A 22,989-nucleotide genomic window follows, 5' to 3' on the forward strand; every position below is an offset into this window, starting at 1 on the left:
GTGCAGACTGGTACTGTCGGCTGTAAGTAGACTTTGCTTTTAGTGGCTAAGGTTCAGTCTTGAGAGGAACAAATCAGGGACACACAGAGACGTCACACAGAGACATCTAATCAGCAATGTCTCACCTGAGCTGCCCCCAGTGGAGGAACTCTCAGTCTCTTCATGGCCCTCTGACGATCTCCTCCCTCCAGCTCTGTGGTGACAAGAGTCTGGACACACAGACCACAAAACACAAACTTTCAGTGTTCTGTGTTTAGTTGTCAAACCAGAATCACTGTACTTTAGTGTGTGTGTTTACCTCTGTCTCAGAAATGAGCTGTGTGATCTTTTTGCAGGTGTAGAAAGGCGCCACCTCCACATGAACCACACGCCAGTCTGCGCCGCGAGGAGTGTCCAGAACCTTGTCATGTTTCTTCAGGATCTTACGGAAACCAGTGAAGTTCAGGTTCTGTGGACGGCAACAAGGAAACACAAGCGAGTATGAAATTATCAATCCGTTTGAAGTTAAGTTAGGACAAATCAAATTATATATTTTTATTGTCTGCCAGTTGCTAGCGTAATGATGCAGTAAAAGTGTGTGCGTGTGTGTGTGTGTGTGTGTGTGTGTGTGTGTGTGTGTGTGTGTGTGTGTGTGTGTGTGTGTGTGTGTGTGTGTGTAACCTGGTAGTTCTGGAGCAGGATGAGGCTGAGGTAGAACTCGCTGAAGGCTAACTTCAGGTCCTTGATGTTGTGGTGTTTGCAGCGCTCCTCCTGCGACAGGTGGAACATGGTCTTGCGCTTGCGAAGGCCGGGCGGCGCGTTGCTCTCGCGCTGAGCGTCCAGTGACGACTGGAGCTCATTCTGCAGCGTGGCAGAACGTCTCTGGGCTTCAGCGAGCTTTTCTACAGAGAGCAAGACAGGAACATGGGTGATGGGAGCTTTTAGGTTTTTTATTTTGTAAAAGAGGGAAACATTTAGCATATGCGCTAGTGCATGTTTTGATAATGCAAATATCCACGCTTGTGAGCTGTGCAACTGACGCCTTCTTTGAACCCCTGGAAATCTAAATTACTATTCTTACTCAGTAGTTATATTAATTGTAGTCAGTACCCCAGTGATTTTATGTATTGACAGTAATGATGAATACAGTTCAGTTTGATTCAACCCTAACCCTAACCCCCTTAATAATATTTAATAACAGTATTTTCTAAGAGCAACATATAGGACAAAAAAAGAATTTGAAAGTTAGAACCTCAGCGATAAAGATTAAATATTACTGTATATAGTTAATGCAACAGTCCGTCCCTCTGTTAGACATGTTTTTTAGAAATCTAACTATTATGCCTGAGGACTCTTTTCTGACGAAATGCTGGAGAGAGATGTCAAGTCTTCAGTTTGACATCAATGATCTTGGTAGAGGACATGTTTCTGTAATGAGCTATACGAACAAAGGTGACGACTTAAAAAAAAGGTTTTTCCTCTCCTCTCCTCTCCTCTCCTCTCCTCTCCTCTCCTCTCCTCTCCCGCTTGTCTCCACTCCTTGAGTTTGTTCCAAGAAGCAGAAACATGGCGACTATCAGGCTGACTCGAAATGAGGACCCATTATGCAGGTCAGACATAGGTTAATACAACCACCGTGAGTGACAGAGAGGGAGAAGAGCAGGGCCTGGGCGGTAACCTGCATTCCATTAACTTCTCTCGTACTTCCTGCCTTGTCTGACAGAGATTAACCCTCATTGTTCCACTACATTTACTTTTTTTAAACCAATCACCAAGCTCAGCTCATTTACGACTGAAGCCCATGTTTCCTTTCACACTGCATTGTCCTGTCCCTCATTTCCTGTTCTTATTGTTAAGTGCTTTAATATGAACCTCTTGAGATGAAACTCTTTTTAAAAACACAATTACAGATGTTCCGATACTTTGCAATACAGGTGTTAAAGTCCAAATAGAACTACCATACAGTGGCTGATATTTATGAGGCCATCAGTCTTTGGACTTAGAGGCTGCACACCCCCCCAGTTACACAGATTAAACCAGGTAGTATAACCCCCCTGTAGAATAGAATAGAATAGAATATAACTTGAACCTAAATGAGTAACAACATGAAGACAGACAACCATAACAACAAGCAACAACATATAACAACAATGGACAGTTAGTCAAACAGTCACGTACACAGGGTTGTATCGCACACAATAAGAGTTCTTGTCATAGCCTGTCATCTGTTCAGAATACTTATGCCACTTCGATCAATTTTCAGTTACCACCGGGGCTCTATAGCGCCTCCTATAAATCATAGGCTCAAACTGGCAGAAGCTATCTGTCAGTTTCCTCCTCACTACCTTGTTGTCTCTGCGAGGAGTTGGGTCAACAGCTTTTGGGGTTTGCTGACTATTTTGCTCGGCCTTGAAACACAACCCTGGAAAGTTTGTTCTTGGATGTGCAGCAGGAAGATGAAAAGTTAAAACACTCAACAAGACATTTGTACACAAGTTCTAACATCTGCTAACCAAGGACACGGAGTCTTCTAAGAGGATTAAGTCGGTGTGATCATTCCTTAAAAACACACTGTGCATGTGTATGTAATGTTTATTTCAAAAGAGTTATCTTATTCTTGTTTAGTATATTTACGAGAATCTTGCAAGTCACATCTGCACTTGCAGTGACTTGCAAGATCTTATCCAGCTGGAGTAGAAACCATTAAACAAACAGACCTGGAGTCACATTATTCAGGCTGATATTTCCTTGCAGTTCTGTATATGACAGCAAATCTGATTTGTCCTGAAGCTTCCTACACCGACAGTCTGGAGGAAAAGAGACTCCGGTGTCATAAACGGAGAAAACCAGGAGTGGTGATGTGGAGGGCTCACCGGTGACTTTCACACTTTGTCACTGCTTGAGCGCACATACCCACACACACACATATTTCCAGATATCACACTATCTGCCTCACAGGAACGCCATTGCTTTTCTTTTGACATGTAAATTCACCAGAATCCCTCTATGGACTCATCTTGTCTGTCAAAACAACAGCAGGAGCAGCGTGAGAAAGTCAAGACCCCGACAAATTTAGATTAAATCTGAGAGTGTGGGAGAGCAGCGTCACTTCACAGCAGAGGACGAGGCCCGGACAGGTTGCCTGTGTGGGGTTAATGAACCTGAAAGAGACAGGTGTTGGTTTTCGCTGATGTGGGTTTAATGGAGGATTTTAAAGAACCTGTTGTTCTTCTTCTCAACTTTCAGTAACAGCGAGGGTGAAAGGATATGTTGTCGAAGCGGAGGTTTGCAAAAACTTCTGCTCGGTGTGTGTTTAACCTGCGATGATGAAAGTGTTGTCCGACAGCGCAGCGCAGCAGAGTGGCTTCGAGAGGTCGGCGACCCCTTTCACAGGGAGATACTGTACGGATGGAAAAAGCTGCGTGGAGGCGAATGTCTCATGTGAAGTCAGAGCACGATTTATTTCCATCTCTGCTTGTGTTCTCTCTCAAAAACCTACCCAGCATTTTCAGACCACACACACACACACACACACACACACACACACACACACACACACACACACACACACACACAGTAACTGGCATCTGATAAAGCCTGTCAACAACATCTCTAATGTCCTGCTTCACTCTCCCGTGTGTGGAGGATAAACAAGACGCCTGAGCGCATGGAAGGAGACACTGATGTTTTCATGCACAACATTTAACCTCCTTCCTCCTCCGGTCTGCTGAGGAGACAATGACTCACTGTAATACTAAGCTGTCAACATTACATATCACATGGAGGCATTGAATATATTAGAACTGACAGTGAAGTCATTGTTTTGTTCTGTTTACAGAATCAAATAAACACAAAATAATTAGTGATCTAAACCCAATAACCCACCAAACTATAAAAAGTTTTTAAGATTTTAATGTTGCATTATACTATGAGGCTATTTGACTCTCTTATCATAGCCTAATCTGCACATACTGTTAATGGTAAATGACTGGATTTATATAGCGCTTTCACTGACATCTCAAAGCTTTACAGTGCAAGTTAGACATTGATGGAACAGTTCTATATACGCAGCACTTTTTCTATCACACACCATTCCTACACTGTGAGAGGCATAAATTGACTGTTGGTGAGAATGGTTGCTTCTGTGATACGCTGGCGACCAGTTGAGGATGTACACCTCTAACCCAATGTCAGCTGGGATTGGCTCCAGCTCCCCCTTGCAACCCTCAAAGGACATGGAGGATGAAGGGCGATGAAGGACTGTACTAAACAAGACACGGCCTGTAAGTGTTTGACATTTGTCAAAAAATTTTAAAATGTAAAAAAAACTCCTGAACTCCAGTAAATCAACCTCCTGTAACAAGGTCCACCATTATTCATGCCCTGTTTATCTGCAGCTCCACTCAACCCTCCCCGACAGTAATATATGTCCCATCATTATGAACTGGAACAATCTCGCCAGTCAGCCTTGGCCCTCTGTTGACCTGTAGAACCTGCAGTTACACAGACGGCCTCTAGAGGAAGCACTGCCTCTCCTTGGATACACAAACTACCCCCTGGAGCTGAAGTTCATGAGCAGAGGGCAGAATACCAGAATATATCGCAGCCTCCATCTCATGTTACATTGCACACATACTCCCTCGACACCTGAAATACACACAGGCAGCCTGCTCGCCTGAACATGACCAAGCACTGGCTACTTCAATCAAATCACCAGGATTAGACACAATGACATTCGGCACGGAAATAGCAGAGCAACAAGTCTCTCTTAAACTCAGTACAGAGTAAACAAACTGTGCAACAACTTATAATCAGTGGTTTAAAAAAGTAGTATTATACATATAACTATTACATTTTTAGAAGCCAATTAATCCTACTCCATAAAAGTTAATTTAAAAGTTCATTGGTCTGAAATGTATGGGACTATGATTTGGTGTTATCTGTATTGATCATCTCAGGTAGAAGTGGAATAAATAAATACCTGAATAGAATGTGTTGATTTTCAGCAGCTCCTTCTCACAGTTCTGGAAAAACCTCTCCTCAAACTTGGCGTAGTATCTCTTCACCGTGTCTTCATCTGTGACTGTGCAAAGAAAATAAACAGACAGAGAAATCGTGATTAGTTGCACGTTTATATTCTTGGTCTGAGCTTGTGTCAGGGATTCCCATTCATAAAGTTACACAGTGTTCAGTACAGTGATGCCAACGCATGGTTTATATTACTGGATTCAACTTAGAGGGTATACAGTGGTTTCTTTGGTGTCCAATGTTTTCATGACCTTTGGTACCCAAACCAAGTCTACCAATCTTTTAAAAAAATGTATTTCTGTAGACGTATTTATGCAGAGCGTGTCTGGACCGTGACAAACACACGTCCATTCAGAGTTACAGTTGGATCGATAGCTTCCTTCCGTCTCTTCTCTCTGACAGAAACCTGCAAATCTTTTTCAGAACCAGTTAATTCAATCAGCATCGATGCTCTGTCTCAAATAATCCTCTGCTTCATTCATAGCAGGACACCGGACACCTGACAGAAGTGGGGAGCAGTGTTCAGGCCAGAATGCACACACACACTAACACACACACACACACACACTAACACGCACACACTCGCACACACATCGTTTTGAACAATTTGATAAACATCAGTTACTTAAAATAATTAAGTTACAACAATTGTTTATTGTGAGACACATTTATCACATATCATCCAGTGATTTAAATACAGCATTCACTTCTCATATTATGTCCACACATGTTCTACATTCTCGACACTTACATCTGCAGCATGACCAGGACCTAAATGACAAATGAAGAGTAATTTCAAGCAGCATCAAGAGAGATGTGAATTTCTCTGGATAATGGTTATATAGTGTTGGTTCCAATGGTTTTATCCCCTCGTAAACATGAGCTGCTATAAAAATTCACCCCTGGTTGCAAACGTGCAGATGGAGAAGCTTTCTATTCAACGCGGTAATAAGAAAGAGACGCCCCGGGCAGCAGCCTGTCAATATCATTGTTCTATTCACACACAAACACACACATGTTTGCAGCAGGGATGTGTGAGCCTGTGATGAAAATGTGGAAAGATGTTCGACAAAGTCCAACAGCTTTACAAGGAAAATAAATGAGAAAATGCCTCCACAACTTTTGAAGGTAATCAATTTTTAAATAAACAACATTCTGCAGGTGGATATACTGTACAGCCTAAAGTATTCAGGACAAATCCTCTGGAGCATTAGGAAGTTATTACAGTAGATGTACAAGAACTGCTGCGAAATACACTTCAGCCCATGTTAGTGAAATTGTTTGAGTGCATCAGAGTATCGTGCTCATTTAACATCCAAAACAAGATCATTACAGTAATGGCCAAGGCTTAAAACTGGGACTGTATCCAACCAACATTGCTTTGTGGATAAACATGTAGTTTGCAAAGAAGAAGATAAACCACTTAGGATGAACAGTAACTTTATTTGAGAGCTCAGCGTCCTCGACAGCCTCCAGCTGACCGGCTGCCGGCTGCAGATGGATGGATGACGGTGTGCATGGAGGGATACATGCTTGAACTGCAGAGCAACAGTCTGGCTAACAGGTCAGCTAAATGACTGAGCTCCGGCTTGTCACAGGACAAACTAATGGTCCCATTATGCGCCTTCAGTTAGATCTGCAGGTAAGCAGCAGACTGAGTTGTATTAATTCAACTTAAAAGGTTACGGCGCCAGTGAACACTTTGTATTCAAGCCAGATCGAGACAATGAGACGCAGGAGGGAATACACAAGAAGCAGCAAGTGAACTGGGGCTGATTTAACATCTGTGATATGTTTCATATGCACCAAACATGAGGTAAAAAAATTTATCTGATTTGTCAGAGAAACTGTCACTTAGGGTAAAAAAAAATTCAAAACATGCCTCTCAGAAAATAGCCTGGTATATGTTATGTTAGAAGGTTTCTGAGTTTCCTCCTACAAGCAGCATCTACAACTGTGGCGTGTCAACGGAACTGCTGAATAAAGCTGCAGTGAAAAGTTGCTTAATTGATTTGATAACTACTGCTCGACATTAGAGATAATCACCTGCTTTTCTTAGTTTATTTAACTATTGGTCGAACAAAACAGGCCTCTCTATATGTTTCACTGTATTCTGGCAAATAGTGAATCCATTAATTGAGAAAGTCATCAGCAGATTAGTTTGTATCATGGTAGAAATGAAAAAACTGGTGTCTCCTGGAAAAAGCAGATGACATTTGAAAATATAAACATGGCATTTTCTATATCACACTTCATTTTCTTTTATCAGTAAATGAAATGTCCTTCGCTACAACTGGACACTGTGGAACAGAGTGAGTGTGTTAGTGAGAGTGTGGCTGGATGAAGCAGATGCGAGGGCAGGTAGGTAGAAGAGGGATTATGAACTGGCTCTGCACCTCCGCCTCTTTGTTCCCTTTAAGGTGCAATGATAAACACACGTGTAGGTGTGTGTGTGTATCCATGTCAGTACAATACACACATCTGCTTTTGTTCATGCACTCATATGCATCAGGTGGGTGATGTGTAAGAACAAAGGAGAGTTCTCACAGTGGTTTGTTAAAATCTCTGCAGCTGCTGAAACCGTCCTGACATCTGTCTGCGCTTCTACCTGGCACACACCTCCCCTTCATCCAGCATTAACACAAATCCACATCATTACCATCTCATAATTACATTGTCTCAACTCAAGATGAGCTGGAAAACAATGTGGATGCAATGAAATCTAATTATTAATAAAAATCTGCCGTCTGTATCTTTAATTTAATCTGTGGTGCCGGTGTTCATGTAAATCTGACGGCTTCTCTTTCAGCTGCACAGTAGGGGTTCTCATTATCTCTTGTCTAGGTAGATGATCACAGAGAGTCCAACAGCGTTCACTGAAGGGATGAGGGAGACAAGAGCTTTGGACCTCATGGTAAATGGTAAGGGGGAATTTAAAAGAGTGAGAGAAAAGAAAAACTTCAGTATTCTCCTAAATCAGCAAATTAGTTCTACCATTAGAATATTCATGTAAATATGACAAATCCTATAGTTTTAATATCATTTGTTTTGCCTTCTACTAATAAAATAAGCACACATTTGCATTGTGTTTATTTTTATTATGAAGTAACAACACTGTTTGTCTAATAAAATCCAATCTTAGATGTTTTGTTGAGATGAGCAAGTTCTTATTGAGAGTGACCTCCCTTCAGCCATTGACTCAGGTCTTCAGTGGGGTCACCTTAACCATTATAACACACCAGGACACATACACACACACACAAACATACACTCACGCACACCATTGCAGAAGACATTTTAAAGTGGCTGTAAGAAAGGACAGAAGGTTCCTGTGTGTGTATGTGTGCGTACTTTTGAGTGTATATTTAAACTGTGTGCTTCAGACAGTACTTTTGACACTTTAACTGTCATTTGACTTAAGGTTTATAAAGCAGAGCTGAGAGGTTGCAGCAGCTAGAGAATCCTTATTTTTATTTATTTGTACATGTAAAGAAATGCTAATTCTTCATGTTTGTCTGCAGGGGCTGTATTTACCACTTTTTAGTTAAAACCTATGCAAATTACATGGCACATATCCCGGGGCTGCCTTAAGAATATACTGCATATACAAGTGTAACTACTATCAAGGATCTAATTTAATTAAAGCTAATCGATAAAGAAACAAGAATTACTGCCCTGTCGTCTCCACTGACCTGTTAAGTTGCAGTTTACATCAATGTCTACCAGAGACTTAGAGTATATGTACATGTAGTGAGGACTCAGAAGAAATTCATTGAAAAGTATAAATGCTTTTTTTATAATTAGCAGATGAATTCTTAAGTTATGGAAGAAGAACGTGTTTTGTGAGGTCACAGTGAAATTGACTCTTCACCTTTGACCTTTCAAATTCTATTCAGTTCATCCATCTATGCATCCTCAGTTAATTCAGCACCAAATCAAAACCAGGAAGACATGCAGGGGCATCATGAGTTCCACGTTGGTACAACATGTTAAGAGACGAGTCGCTCCAGTTGTAGTCTGTTGTGTTCATTCATTCACTTCACTTTTTCAGACAAAGAATTGTGCTGGTAGCTAGAAAAACAACTCTTGACCTACAGTATTCCCATGGCGGCTTGTGGAAGGCAGCGCCCCCTCCCTCCACTAACCCCTTCTTCTGTAGATTGTATAAATAAATGATGAGACAGCTTCCCCAGAACCCGACTGCTCTAACCCCCAAAACCCTGCAAACACACACACACACACACACACACACACTATAGACACACAAACACCCCACCCCCAACTTCTTATATTCCCATCCAGCCGTTCTGACGCGACCCCATAAAACCAGCACATAAATCCTTCATTGACAACCTCTAACTTACTGACAGTGAGATGGAATCAGAGGACAACAACTGACACAAACACATAGAGTCCACTCTGTACAACCCCCCCTCACTTCTCAGCTGCTTTAGGGTTTTTTGCAAGTAAAGATTTTGTTTTGAATTTCTGTTTAATTAATGATACGTGAGTTACAGATTCCGCTCAGGCTTAAGAGTTTTAATGAGGCAAAATCAATTTTTGCCTCAATTTTTGCATCAATTATTCCATCGATTAATCGATGGAATAATTGATTGAATACTCGAGAAGTATAATCAATAGTTACAGCGTTACTAATGGCCCAGTGTTATTACTGTATGTGCTGCTGTATCACCTGTTCTGTGGTGAAAATCAGAGTTAGGAGAGACGAGGAAGGTGAAAGGGTGCTGAGGAGAGACGAGGAGAGAAGAGAGGAAGCCTCTGGTGTCTGGTTTCCTCTGTGTTAGGAGCTCAGATATCATCTGGCAGTACAGTGGAGCCAGGAGAGAGGGAGGATACACACACACAAACACACAAACAGGCACTCACACCAACACACACACATTGTATGTCCCTATTTTTAAGCTCTATTTATCTAAGGACACCTCACTGTGGGGTATAAACTATGATCCTGATAGCATTACTGTCTTGGGAGCTGAGGAGGCCATTACATTATGATTGTTGCTGTATTAACTCCGCTTATCACTTCCCTGCAAGCACGCAGGTGTAAATCACACACACGAAGGGAAAGACAAACTGAGCAATAAAAGAGAATGGGATTGACTTAACTCTGGGCTAATATTAATCTAGAGAGAGACGAAGGGCGAGAGCATAAAAACAATTTCAGCATCCTCCAGTGCCATATTTTAAGGGAGGAAACACAACACTAAAAACCAGCCAGACAACCAATCCACCCCCCCCCTCCCCATTCTTCATTCTCGCCTTTTTCTTTTTTCTCACTTATTCCCATTCGGCCCTCCAGCCACAATTAATTCTACCAATCGTCTCCCTCATCGAGGCCAGGGGAGCATTAAGAATGCACACTCACTGGGATACACTCACTGGCTGCCTGGGAGGACCGGAGGCAGGACGAGGAACTACTGTAGCTCTTCATCTATTGTGTACTATTTATACTGCCAGACTGCAAGCTAAGCAGCTCCAAAAAAACATAAAACACACATGCCTAGAGTAGTGAAAATGATACGATGGAGAGAATCACACATTCAGCTGACAAGTGTTAATTTATTATGTGAGTGTGTGTGCATGTGTGTGTGTGTGTGTGTGGAACAAATTGAAAGAGAGAGAGACAGAGAGAGTGAATCACATGTGATGGGTACACAACCTGCAGCCAAGTGAATACTTGATGAGAGGGAAAGAGAACAAGCAGGAGGCCAGATGGGGTGTGAGATGATCCCGGGGACCAGAGGGAAAATACACACAACACCCAGACAGAGAGCGGAGAGCACAGTGAGAGACTCGCACAGAGGGAGAAGGAAGGAAGACGGTGGGGGGAGATATATTTCGGGGAGAAGCGATAAAGGGAGAGATGGAGACAGAAAGCTGGAAAGGCAGAAAACAAATGAGGTCAAACAACTCTAAAGAAGTGTTGTACAGAGGTAAAACACCACGTCTCTGCATGCATGTTGAGACCTTTATGGGTTTTTACTGGGCAGAGATTATAGTAAGATAGAATTTTAACAAGACTTCCAACTTGGAAAGCTGTGATACATTTAAAATATATAGAAAACAAACACTGTAGAGCAAGATGTTGGAGTCTGTGACTGAGGATGATAAGATGACAAATCTCGTTAGAATACAAACATAGAGAGCATTCCTCCACAAAGGCCCAACAGGCCCCTTAAATTCAATCAAGCTTCACCGAATTTCACACGCTCAGATATCAGCTCCCTTAATATGGCATGTTTGGGATTGGCACCAAAAAGGGTTGTTTCTATGGTCACGCCCCACCTCTCCACAAAATATCATGGAAATTGGTCAAGAGGTTTTTGTGTTATCATGCTTACAAACAAACCAACCAACCGACAAGGTGAGAACAACCTCCCTGCTTTAGTTGCAGGGTCCTGGTACTGCTCATGGTGCCTCGTTGTCACAGTCATGTCCTACTGATATTTGAATGTAACAGAGACTATGTAAATGTAAATGTTATTGATAAAACTAATTTAAAGTGGACATTTCAGTTTATGCTATATATGCACATCAATGTCAAACAAAAGCTTGTTTTATCTAAGACTTTTATCTGAATCAAAACAACTATATGTGGCTTGAATAATAAAGGTTTTCACTGTGCAGCAATTACCTGAGTGAACCTTTAAATACGGCCTACATTCAAGGAGCTGATGGAAGGACACTAACAGGCAAAGTTCCTGAAACACACATGAAGTAGGTCATGTTTGATGTTCTACAGACTAACTATCTTGTCCATAATCTTTCCTGGAGTCCAGAAAAACTAAAAGCAGAGTCCACTAACGTGCTCACAAATATGTGAGGACTTTACATCTGCCTTGTCAGTTCCCCATGCCTTTTGCAGCATGTTTCTATTCAGCCCGGATACTTCCTGCATCCCTAAAACCCCATTTATTTCCTCCACAAACACATCTGGGAGGACACAGCACAGAAACAAAAAACATTCTGTTGACTTGACGTGGAGTTCAGTGGAGAGGAAGTTAAATGGGAATAGGGAACATAGGGGAAGAAGTTAGATGAGGTGGAATTGAACGAAGACTGAGAAATAGGCCACAGCTTCTTCCAATCACACAACCCAGTCCACAGAAAGCTGTATTATTGACCATGCGAGGGGCTGAGGGGAAAGTTAATTACTCCCACTCTTTACTCTTCAGAGGGCTGTAAAAAAAGGCTAAGTCAGTTTGTGCATTTTATATCCCGAGCAATTCTCCCTGGTTCTGTCTTTATCGGTTCTCTCTCTCTCCCTTCTTCTCATTCCACTAAGCTGCTGCTGTGAAGTGTTATCTGTGACAGTCAGAGCGACGGGCAGTTTGGCCCAGACCTCTCGCAGGGCCTTGAAGATCGGGATAGTTTTACCGGCTCCCTGCATCTTGTAGAGACAGAAGGGAAAAGGCAAATTGATAACAATGTGAAACATCTGCCTGACTCATCTCATCAGAGGAAACGTCCACCTGCACTTTAAAGCGTCAGTCCCGTCTCTCAAACTTTGTCAGACATTTTAATCTCTTTGAGATCCAGTATATATTTAAACAAATAATTCTCTGTCAGGAACATCAGCTATCGTGAAAGGAAGCTCACATTAAGCTTGCGGTCGGAGCCGCACTGTCTAGTCTGAATAAACTTCATTACGATCATCAGCATGTGTTAGATTTCTCATTCCAAGCAATGCAGGCTGTTTAATGTGATATTTATTGTTAATATCACATTTCTACATAGAGTCTGCAACACCCTGGATCGTGCGGACTTCTCTCCTGTGGCAGCAGTCCAATAAAGGATTGGTATCAATGTCTCACTCACACACTGTACAGATCCTGAACAAAGCTTTAATTAAGCTCAATCTAAGGTTAAGATATTAGGTCTGATTTCATAGAGGCTCTTCCAGGGAGAACAGTCACTGTGGAGCCTGTAATGTGAATCCTGAGAGAGGAAATACAGGATTCAGTTGTATTTTTTTAATATGCACATGAAGGCTAACACACAATATCTCTTTTAATTAAAGTCCCTGTTTTGTTAGTCTCATTGCCAACGATTTCTGATTTCTGACAGAGCATGTACATCCACTCCCTGGAAATAAACACAGACAAGGACATATTTCAAATAATAAAACTATATATAATATTAAATTATTTATTTTAAGTTGAAAGCTTAATTTTTCCTCCTGAGTGAAAGTTAAGGTTTTAAACTTTTCTTTATGAACAGAGAATCACAAACACTTGATAAACAACACAATTTATTGTTACTGATGACAGTTATATTGCAATAGTTATTAATATTGTTTTATTGCCGAGCTGTGACACAGGACATGGACAATACAGTCTTTGGTCTTTGGTCTTTGATTCCTTGAATCATGTTATAAAAAGGCCCTCATACAAATCAACAATCTGAAACACTATCCTGGTGTAAATGTGGCACATGCACAACTGACTATGATAGTACTTCCTTCCACGATATAAAATCAACAGATTACCATTTGTGGGTATAAGTTATGTTATTCCATTATCTTCCATTGGGGAGCCAGTGTGCTGCAACAGCTACATGCAAGTGCCCTACACATGTAGAGTATCCATGTGTTTATGGATTAGGTTATGGCGCCACTTTGATAGTCATCTCCTGGAACAAATGTTTAAGTGCTGTCAATACGATTTAGCAAAATGAATAGCCAATAAGTCTATAATGTAAATGCATCATACTGTGTTTTGGGTTTTGGTTTTACCACAGTGCTTCTATAGTAACTTCCAGTCACGGTCTACGAGCACCATAAAAAGGTGAAAGAGGCCAGACTTCAAAGGAGAGTGAATGAAACATCTGTGTTAATACCCAGCTACTGAACATCTGTCTGCACTGATGGATCAAGGGTTGTTGACTCAATACAATTCTACTTTAATGTTAGAAACTTCTCTGAAGCTCCTCAAAAGCCTGGATAAACAAATCACGAGTGTGATGTAAACTTTTTGGCACCAGGTCGGTACTGGAAGTCACAGTATGGGCCTGCTGCGACCGTAAACCAGACAATATGGCAGCACAGAGCTCGGGGACGCAACATACCAGGCTGCTCTTGGAAAAATGATTCACTGATTCACTGAGCCGGAGAAATGAAGGTTTTATGAAGCAAAACCTAATTAAAAAATTAGGGGAGTTGTGCAAGAGGAGGGATGATGAGCAGTGGACTAAGAGGAAGTGGAATGGGGGGAACGAGGGAGACAGGAGGGAGGCTGGTTAGCTGAGTGAGGAGTGGTTGTATGCTGTCAACATGACATGAAGTATTGGTAGGTGAGCCCTATAATCTACATTTTAATGATGAAACTCCTGTTACAGACATATGTAAAGACGTAAAGAAGAAACGATAAGAGGGCTGGCTATGACAACTACAGCTTTCTCCTGATTGCATAGAACTCTATTACTTAATCTTGAACATCTCCTCTGGGAGATCAAAACACAGGAAACTAAATAAGCTGCATCGTGGTGTGACGACTGTGAATAGATACAGGACACCTCCATTCTCTCTTCAGCATCACCTAACTGACAGCTGAACCCCATTAGTCAGGGCTGCTCTACATGGTCACGCCTCATTAGGATAACAATAGGCTTAATGTTCTGCTCTCGGTGTTACACAAACATGATTGATATTAATCATCCAGTCTAGTCGTCCCGTCTGTGGAGAAAAGAGAGCGTCAGAAATGCTCGACTGTGCTGCTGATGTCTCATTTGACTGCTCGGCTGCAGAGGGAGGGCGGACCGGATGCTCTGATCTCTCACTTTCACAACTCGTCCCTTTTTTTCCACCTCTTCGTCACTTCTTCTTCTGCTCCTCTTGAGGAGGAATGTATGTCTATCACCTCTCACACCTGTCTCCCTCACTGCTCCCCCCCTTCTCCCCATCTTTCCTCTTCACTGAGCTTGTTCTGTTGATGTCTGTGCAACCATGTGGAAGGAATAAGGGCGGCATCCTAGACTCGCTGCATTTATACAGAAAACAGCAAGGCCATGACTATGAATTCATCAGGGTCCTGTTTGCAGCTGCATTGCACTGCATGTAACAGTGATGCACTGTCAGGAAGGGGAGCTGTAGAAATCACGTTTTTCAAAAGGTACAAAAAATATTGATCAACTTTTTTTGTAACGCTACACCCTTTGTCACAGTGAATGTAAAGGCTTGAAATTACAATTCCACAATCAACCGTAGTTGTCTCACTTCATTTATGATTTATTATCATCTATTTATTCACAATTCTCTTGGTGACAACTAGAATTCATCATTTTGATCTGGAAGAACAGTTGCATAATTTGAACAGGGGTTTAGTCCTGTAGCTTTTGCACGACCTTACATCATCTACATCAGCGTGGTTGTGATCTGGTCGGCCTGCTGTTACACGGGAAGCATGCAGCATGTCATAAGACAAAGAAGATCTCTGGTCAGTCAGTCAGTCAGTGCTCCATTTTGAGTAGAAAATTTAAATTGCGATAACATCTCTGGAAAAGAATCACAAAATGCCACCTGATTTATTGTGCATGTTGGATATAGTTGACACTGCTGATGGATAGAATAAGGAAATGAGCAGTTTTACCAGTAAAATGCACTGCAGGACCAGGCTTAATGAAAAGGGCAGACATTGTAAAATGTACGATATGAGCAATGGTGTAAATGTGATAAAAGCTGCAGACAAAAGCTTTGCTGGACATAAGAGACACAAAACAAAAAAAAGATATTAGTTGACCTTGAAAAAATCATTTTTTCAAACACTGCATCTTGAGCGAAAACAGCTCTTTTTGACGTCTATAATAACACACAGCCACCTGGATGGAGGAAAATTGCTCTTCCATTTCAACATGTGTGTGTGTGTGTGTCTGTGTGTGCTGGTGCCTGTGTGCTCTATAAATGCACCAGTAGACATTTTTATTCCAGTAATTGTGTGCGTCTCATTTTTTGAGATCTGGTTGGCTGCGAGTGACATTGTCATTATCGACATCTCTCCCCGCTCCCCAGGATCCTGTAGCCATTAGCAACCGAACTCTGGGAGTTGGCCTCTCCTCTGCTGCAGCCAATTGCTTTCACATCACTATGTGATTGTGTGCATGCATGCGAATGAGCAGGTGTTCCGTCCATGTGTGCGTGTGTGTCTTCATGTCTGGTTTTGGCTCTGTGATTGCAACATGATTGAGTGCATTTGTGCTGATTATTTGATAAAATGCAGCTTCACTGTTCTTCATTTATTCCCAATTTATCCCGGCGTTAAGACAAATGTTCCATAACAGCTTTATATCTCCACAGCGACAGAACAACACACACACATAATTCAGAGCAGGCAGGCAGGCTGGAGAAAAAGCTCCATACCAGAAGGAAATGGTCAGCGCGGAATAATCAATAGGTGTTGATTAGGCCTACTCAGTACCTTTGTATTGCATGGCAAGCAACAGCCCTATTTTCTGTGCAGCTGGGAATCAATAGTGTGATCTCTGAGCAGAGAAAAGGAGCAGTACACAGCAACTGACTGTGAAATTAGACTAAAAAGCACCAGTGCATTGAGAGATAAATGGACGAATAAAACAACACAGCAGGCCGAGTTTCCCAGAACACAAATTTAGCTAAATGCCTGTTGCTAAAAGACATCAGAGGAGAGCATTTTAGTTTATATGGACTTTTAACCTCAAAGCCGAGCAGCAAATAAATAAGGTCAGCTTCTACATAGCTGCAAAATGTGTATTTTCCACAATAAGCAGTGCTGCACATATATACGGGCGGATATATATTGATGTTACAATCTCTGAGCATGTGGAATGGATACATGTCCTTGCTCAAAGGCACGTCAGAAACAGCTGTGAGAGGACTTACTTTCCCCGCCGTCTCTTTTCCCGCACACAGGCAAAATTCGAACCTTTAGATTGACACTAACCCTTTACGTAGCGGAGTCAACACTCCAGGCACTTGTTGGCACAGTAACATGAAAAGCCTTTTTATATTGAAGGCCCCGCTGGGAGTGTGTGTGCGTGTGCGTGTGCGTGTGCGTGTGTGTGTGTGTGTGTGATATATATCAAAACCTCTTCTTCTTCCTGCTTGGCCTGGCTCTTACTCTGTTTTAAGAAATGTCACAGATAAGGAAGAGAAAGAACAGATTCTGTCTCCGGATCTTATTTGATGTAACTGTAAACATATCCTTGACTATACAATAAACCTAATTAAGATGAATTAAAGGTGTAACATGAATTAATTTGTTCCGTACATTGTAGGTCAATGAGGATAAAATACACCAATACAACACATATTTAGTCAGTGCAGAAATGTACAGATGGAGACAGAAACAGTAAACAACAATTATCAAGTATGCTAATAAGGCTTTGTCTCCGTTGCCATGGGAGCCAGTCATGTGACAGAGGGGAGTGTCCATATGGATCTAAGAATACCTGAGAGAGAGAGAGAGAGAGGCGGATCATATATTACAGCTACATTAGTGGCTGGCTGGTGAGTTTAATCAGGCCAGTAATAAAAGCAGGGTGGGCTGATGGAGCAGCGTCCTCTGGGAGTTGCAGCTCTTTGTGTCTCTCAAACCCCTCTGGACCAGGGCGACCTCACCCTCTCACCCCCACCTCACCAATTTCCCACCCCCACTAAAATTGCTATTCCCATATTTATTCTCCCCCACGTCCCATCTTCTTCTTCCTACGTTTACATTTAAGAAGTAACGAATACGTGGTTAAGGCTTGTTCTGATTATTCCGACTAATCAGTGTCGGTGACCCTGATCGAACGGCCCAGGACCTTCAGACAAACCATCCCACACACCTGTACCCCCGAATTACTGCGACCCCCCCCACTGTGATGAGCAGCACCCCCAGCTGATGATGGATGTGACAGGGAGGGTCCTTGTGGTGGCGAGGAGCCCCAGTCTAACTGATGGGTTATTCATTACACCAGGATTTAACTGTCCTTCAAGGACCCTAAAATGCCACAGAGCAGAGCTGTGCGCAACACAAACACCTTTATGATGATGGATGTGGCAGCAGGGGCCATGTTGGATCTACAGGTACCAACCCTGCTGCTGGTGGAGCTGCGGGGTGACAGAGCTGGACTATCACAATAAAGCACTAAAAAACACACACACACACACACACAACTGAGAAAAAAGGCCTTACTATTCATTTGTATTGTTGTGCCTCTCTTATGTGCCTTTGTCCATGTTTTTTTTATATGTGTATGTTATGCCATTGATTTAATATGTATTATTTACCATCAACCTGCAGGGACTGCACATGAAAACTATCCTTCAAGGTTTAATCTGGCGGAAAAAAAACTGTTCATATTTTACAGAGAAATGCGACAGTGAGCTCACAGGGTCACATCTGGGATACATTTTTTAGCCAGTTATCAGGTGTGTGTGTGATTGTGAAACATGTTTTTCAAGTGTGTATGTGTATGTGCGTGTGTGTGTGTGTACTTGCAGCTCTGAGTTCCTGTGTGTGTTTTAAGCAGCAGCACTGTGAAGGCCCCTTCCAGGGAAATGACATGTAATCCCTGTATGTGCATGCACATGTAAACACACACTAACAGAATAACGCACACACACAGTCATGCACCATAATCATTCTCCTGCTGACAGATGTTCATATACACAGCTCCGGTGTTACGGCTTTAAAGGAAACATTCATCAGGTTCAGCAGGCTGCTGGTGCGCTGCTTCAGGCAAACACAGATTTCAGGCAATAATCACTTGGATCTTTACACGAGCGCTCGTTCAGTCTGAATAATATTACGTCTCCACACCACCAGACATTTAAATCTCCTACTTAACAGTTCCCCTAGCTGCCTGTGTGACTATCTGAACCATCCTGGGGTGCTTCCTGAGTATCAACAGGAGCAGTGACAGTGCAAAGGTCCTGTGTGGGCTGGCAGGCTAAAGAGGAAAGATTACAGCTGAGTGGACTTTGGCCTCGGGGCCAGCAGGAGATAGATCGAGGCCAGAAAACAGAGGGAGTGACAAAGACGGCGTCTGTTGAGAGAGGGGGCGACACAATGCTGAGATGGAGCCGAGTATAGGACTGTCATTTATCCATTAAATGACTTCTGAACCCTGGATAAGCTATTCTCTATGAAATTAAGCATCTACACAAATTAAAAGCATCCCTAAAAGCATCCCTTTGATTTGCAATCACAGCAAATCAGCATAGTGCTTTGTTTTTGAAGTGACCTCTTTCTGTCTCCATCCACCTCTCGTCTTATTCCTCTGTTCAGCTCATGAAGGAGGAAGGTTTAGCCCCTCCTCTGCAATTCTTAATGAGGCTGTTTGTGTGTGTGTGTGTGTGTGTGTGTTATTGTCTACGGTACAATGTATGCCTGTGTGCATTCCTGGGTGGATGGGCTTGGTAATGACTGCTGCGGCCTCATTGGATTACCATGGATACAGCTGGATGTCTATCTAAAGAATTCTATTACGTCCCGTTTGTCCCGCTGGAAAATCCTTAACAAGGAAATCTGTTGGTCCATTTCACATCTAATTACACCCATAAACGCAAGACGGCAAAAGAGCAGAGTTTCATTCATTCGCTGGAATGACTGATAGATGTCGATTCTTGGACCTAACAAGAAAGCAATCAGGCCTGCTGTGAATTTTTGTTATTGATTATTGTTTTTTTTTTAATAAATAGATTAGTTTATGAACTATATAAATGCAGGAAATTCTCACATTTGAAAAGGAACAACCACACAATGCTTTGCATTTATTTTTTGCTTGATAAATTACTCAAATCTATCAATGATCGAAATTGGAAATATATTTTTCAGTCAGTCAAATAATTAATTAATAGTGTAACTAGTGGTACATTTTTAGTGGTACATTTAGTGGTACATTTTTCAATGACAATTTTTGTCCATGACTTAGACGAGACAATGATGAGACAGCACAGACAGATTAAACACATTTAAACTGTCAACGTGGATTACTGTTGATGTAAAAAGACAAGACTAAAAAATGTAAATGAAAGCCTAACCAAAATCTTTCTATATTTTTTGTTGCCAAAAAAGGAGCTTTTCAAAAATGGCTGGGCTTTACATTTCTCTTCCTGTGCACTAAAATCTTCCTTCACATCAGCAGCACAACCATGAACCATATAAACACACTGACATCAGCACTAGACTGAGCCTGGATAAGCACTTAAACACTATGTCTGCAGAAGATTGAATAACATAAAGTGAAGGGAAAAGAACATGACAGCTACAAAACAGGTTAATATTTGAACTATAACGCAGCCTGGAGAAAAAGTGTGTGTTGTACTGACAGAACTGTACTTTTCAGGAGTACAAGATCAGGGCTTATGAGGGTTTCTTTTTGACAGCGAAGGGTTTTCTTTTTTGTCATTAACTTGCTGTTGAAGATAAAATCAGCTGGGTGAAATGTTATTAGTAAACAGTTGGCTAAAATTCGCCTAAAATGCTCATTCTTAATCCAGATTAAAACTAGACAACAATATGTAGAGTCAACTGTGGTCGACTAAATGAATTACACAAACATGGACTTATTATCTCAACTAAATCTAAACTGATCTTAACTGATCATTTCAGCAGAAACCAACACCATCCATCTTAAAACAAACACTGCTTACAATGCAAATGTTTTGAGACACATCTCAAACTAACACTGTGTCCTGTCTATGGTGACCTTTATCAATTGGGACCTCTGCGGCTGATATTGTGGTTGTTAGTATTCTAATGTCACTCTAATGGCAGGTTGAAGGACACCAGGGGCAGAACTGATTGGAGTCATCTACATGCATGGACTGGGTATATGTGATACGAGGATTTAAAGGAATAAGTCTATTGTTTCTTAATCTTTATTCTTCATTTTGTTGTGCCACAAATCCCACCCTTTACGGCAATGATAGGATGATATTTTACATTTATTCAGGCACAAGAAAACAAAAACAAACATGGAGGAGAGTGAATATGAGACAGAACAGAGTAATAGAACAAGAATTCTGTCCGGCCAAGACAAAACAAGGAGCTTGTTCCTAAAAGAGGGGCTACTTCTGTTGTTTGGGTATAAAAACATGAAACCAGAAAACCATACTTGGCACGTTTTGCCACAGACTGGTCCCCATAACAGACTCAAAACACCTCACAGACATATTTTATTGCTTGGGCAACAATCATGTCAAACAGAACAGAGAGAGTCTACGGAGGAGTGACACAAAAGTACAGTTCAGTAGTCAACACAAACCCCAGAATCAGACGTTGCAAAGGGCTTTTGTCCATGACACATATGGAGGGAGATAACGGCCGCCATTGCAACTTAACTCTGCAAAAACATGACCCCAATTTACATGGTCAAAAAAAGGTAGGAGTTATGCATATCCAGTAATGTGCAACATTATATATCATCAAATCGCAGAGTCCTACATATACCCTGTAATAGCAGCAGCAACATCCCATCTTCAGTGTTCAGACTCCAATGCAAACATAATGGGCCAGTCACACAATGAATGACATCAACACTAAAGGTTAAAGGTCAAATGTGGGAATTAAATCTGCTGTTGTTCACCTGTGTGGACACAACCCACAAACACACACAGACACACACACACACATATACACGAATGCACCCACTCAGACATACAGAGACACCCCCACCCCACACACAAACACACACACACACACATCCTCCACCCCTCATGAAACAGATGAAAGAGCCTGTAGCTGTGGTTGGAGGATGGGAGATGAAGAGGGAGGTTGATGGGAGGATGGGTGGATGGTGGGGGAGTGAGAGGGGTGTAGAGGTAGCGTGGGCGAACGACAGAGAGACAACAAAAGACCAACACTGCCCAGAAGTTCAAAAGAGCCCATTCAACCGAGCCTCTATCCACCAAACACACAAAACAAACACACATGCAATTGCCAAAAAAACATGCTACCACTGACAGAATAACCAAAAATGAAATATTTATTTTTGTACATAATATCCATAAGAGGGAAAACCAATACAATGACAAATATATCTGCAGGTTATTGCTATATAAATATGACTTTTAAGAGTTTTAGATAAAGGCTTTTGAGATGTTCTCTCCAGTTGTTAGTGCTGGAATGACAAGTGTAGCTCACACAGCTTCTAAACAACTTGAGGTTCAATAAATTTACCGTCAACCAACTAAAATCCAAAGTGTTTCCGAATGAGACATTTTAGATTGTTTGGAGTGAAAATGTTTCTCTCTGCAGGTGAGTCGAGTTGTGAAATCTCTGCCATCACGACCCGGTTGTAGTTGAATTATTCGCTCATTTCATCTTGACATGCAAAGAGATTTCAATCAGTGAAAGTCATGTTGTGTGACTGCTGTCCATCATGCAGTGCACACAGGCACTTAAGAGATCTTGTCAAGCAGACAGACGTGGTAATGCTTTTCTTTTCTACAATCAAATATCACTTCTGATTTAGAAATTTCTTTTCTTTTTTTACAATTTGATTATGACAAACAAATTTAGAATTTGTTGACAGCATTACATCATAATGTGCATGATAATATGTTTGATGATGAGCATGTGCACACGTGTTTATGTTTATGAATCCTTGTCATCATTTATCCCTGTGTACTGGGAAACGAGGGGATACTCCAGAGTCACACTCAGTGAAGCTTTATAGCCTTAAGTAGCTGTCAGCTCTGTAATTTACATGCGAGTCTACGCAATAGTTCAAGGAAGGTTTGTCATCCATTAATGAAATAGCTGTTCACCCAAACCCCCAGCATCTCCCGTACAAAGGCTCTAATTGGGCAGTGCAGTAACAAATCAGTCAGATTCAACTTTGGTACATCTTATATTAGAATGCCTTATTTCACTTTTTTCAAAATAACTACTGTTTGGCCTCACACCTCTGAGTTTCATGTGAGTAGATGTTTCTCTGTGCAGCCATAGCATCCATCAATAGTGTGAGCTGTTTAGGGGGCATCTGTAAATTGTAGCTACA

General features: G+C 41.7%; 1 protein-coding gene across 1 annotated transcript in view; it reads right to left on the reverse strand.

Moving 5' to 3' along the window:
* xpr1a (xenotropic and polytropic retrovirus receptor 1a) overlaps window positions 1-22,989 on the reverse strand; it is a 70,564-nt gene that overhangs the window by 17,857 nt on the left and 29,718 nt on the right. The window contains exons 3-6 of the mRNA XM_035176420.2: window positions 4,961-5,062; window positions 661-881; window positions 299-448; window positions 126-209 (exon numbers count right to left, since the gene is read on the reverse strand). Of these exons, the coding sequence (XP_035032311.1) occupies window positions 126-209; window positions 299-448; window positions 661-881; window positions 4,961-5,062 (557 nt within the window). The remainder of the gene's footprint in view (window positions 1-125; window positions 210-298; window positions 449-660; window positions 882-4,960; window positions 5,063-22,989) is intronic.

The sequence above is a fragment of the Hippoglossus stenolepis genome, chromosome 14 (genome assembly GCF_022539355.2).
Source record: "Hippoglossus stenolepis isolate QCI-W04-F060 chromosome 14, HSTE1.2, whole genome shotgun sequence".
Lineage (NCBI taxonomy): Eukaryota > Metazoa > Chordata > Actinopteri > Pleuronectiformes > Pleuronectidae > Hippoglossus > Hippoglossus stenolepis.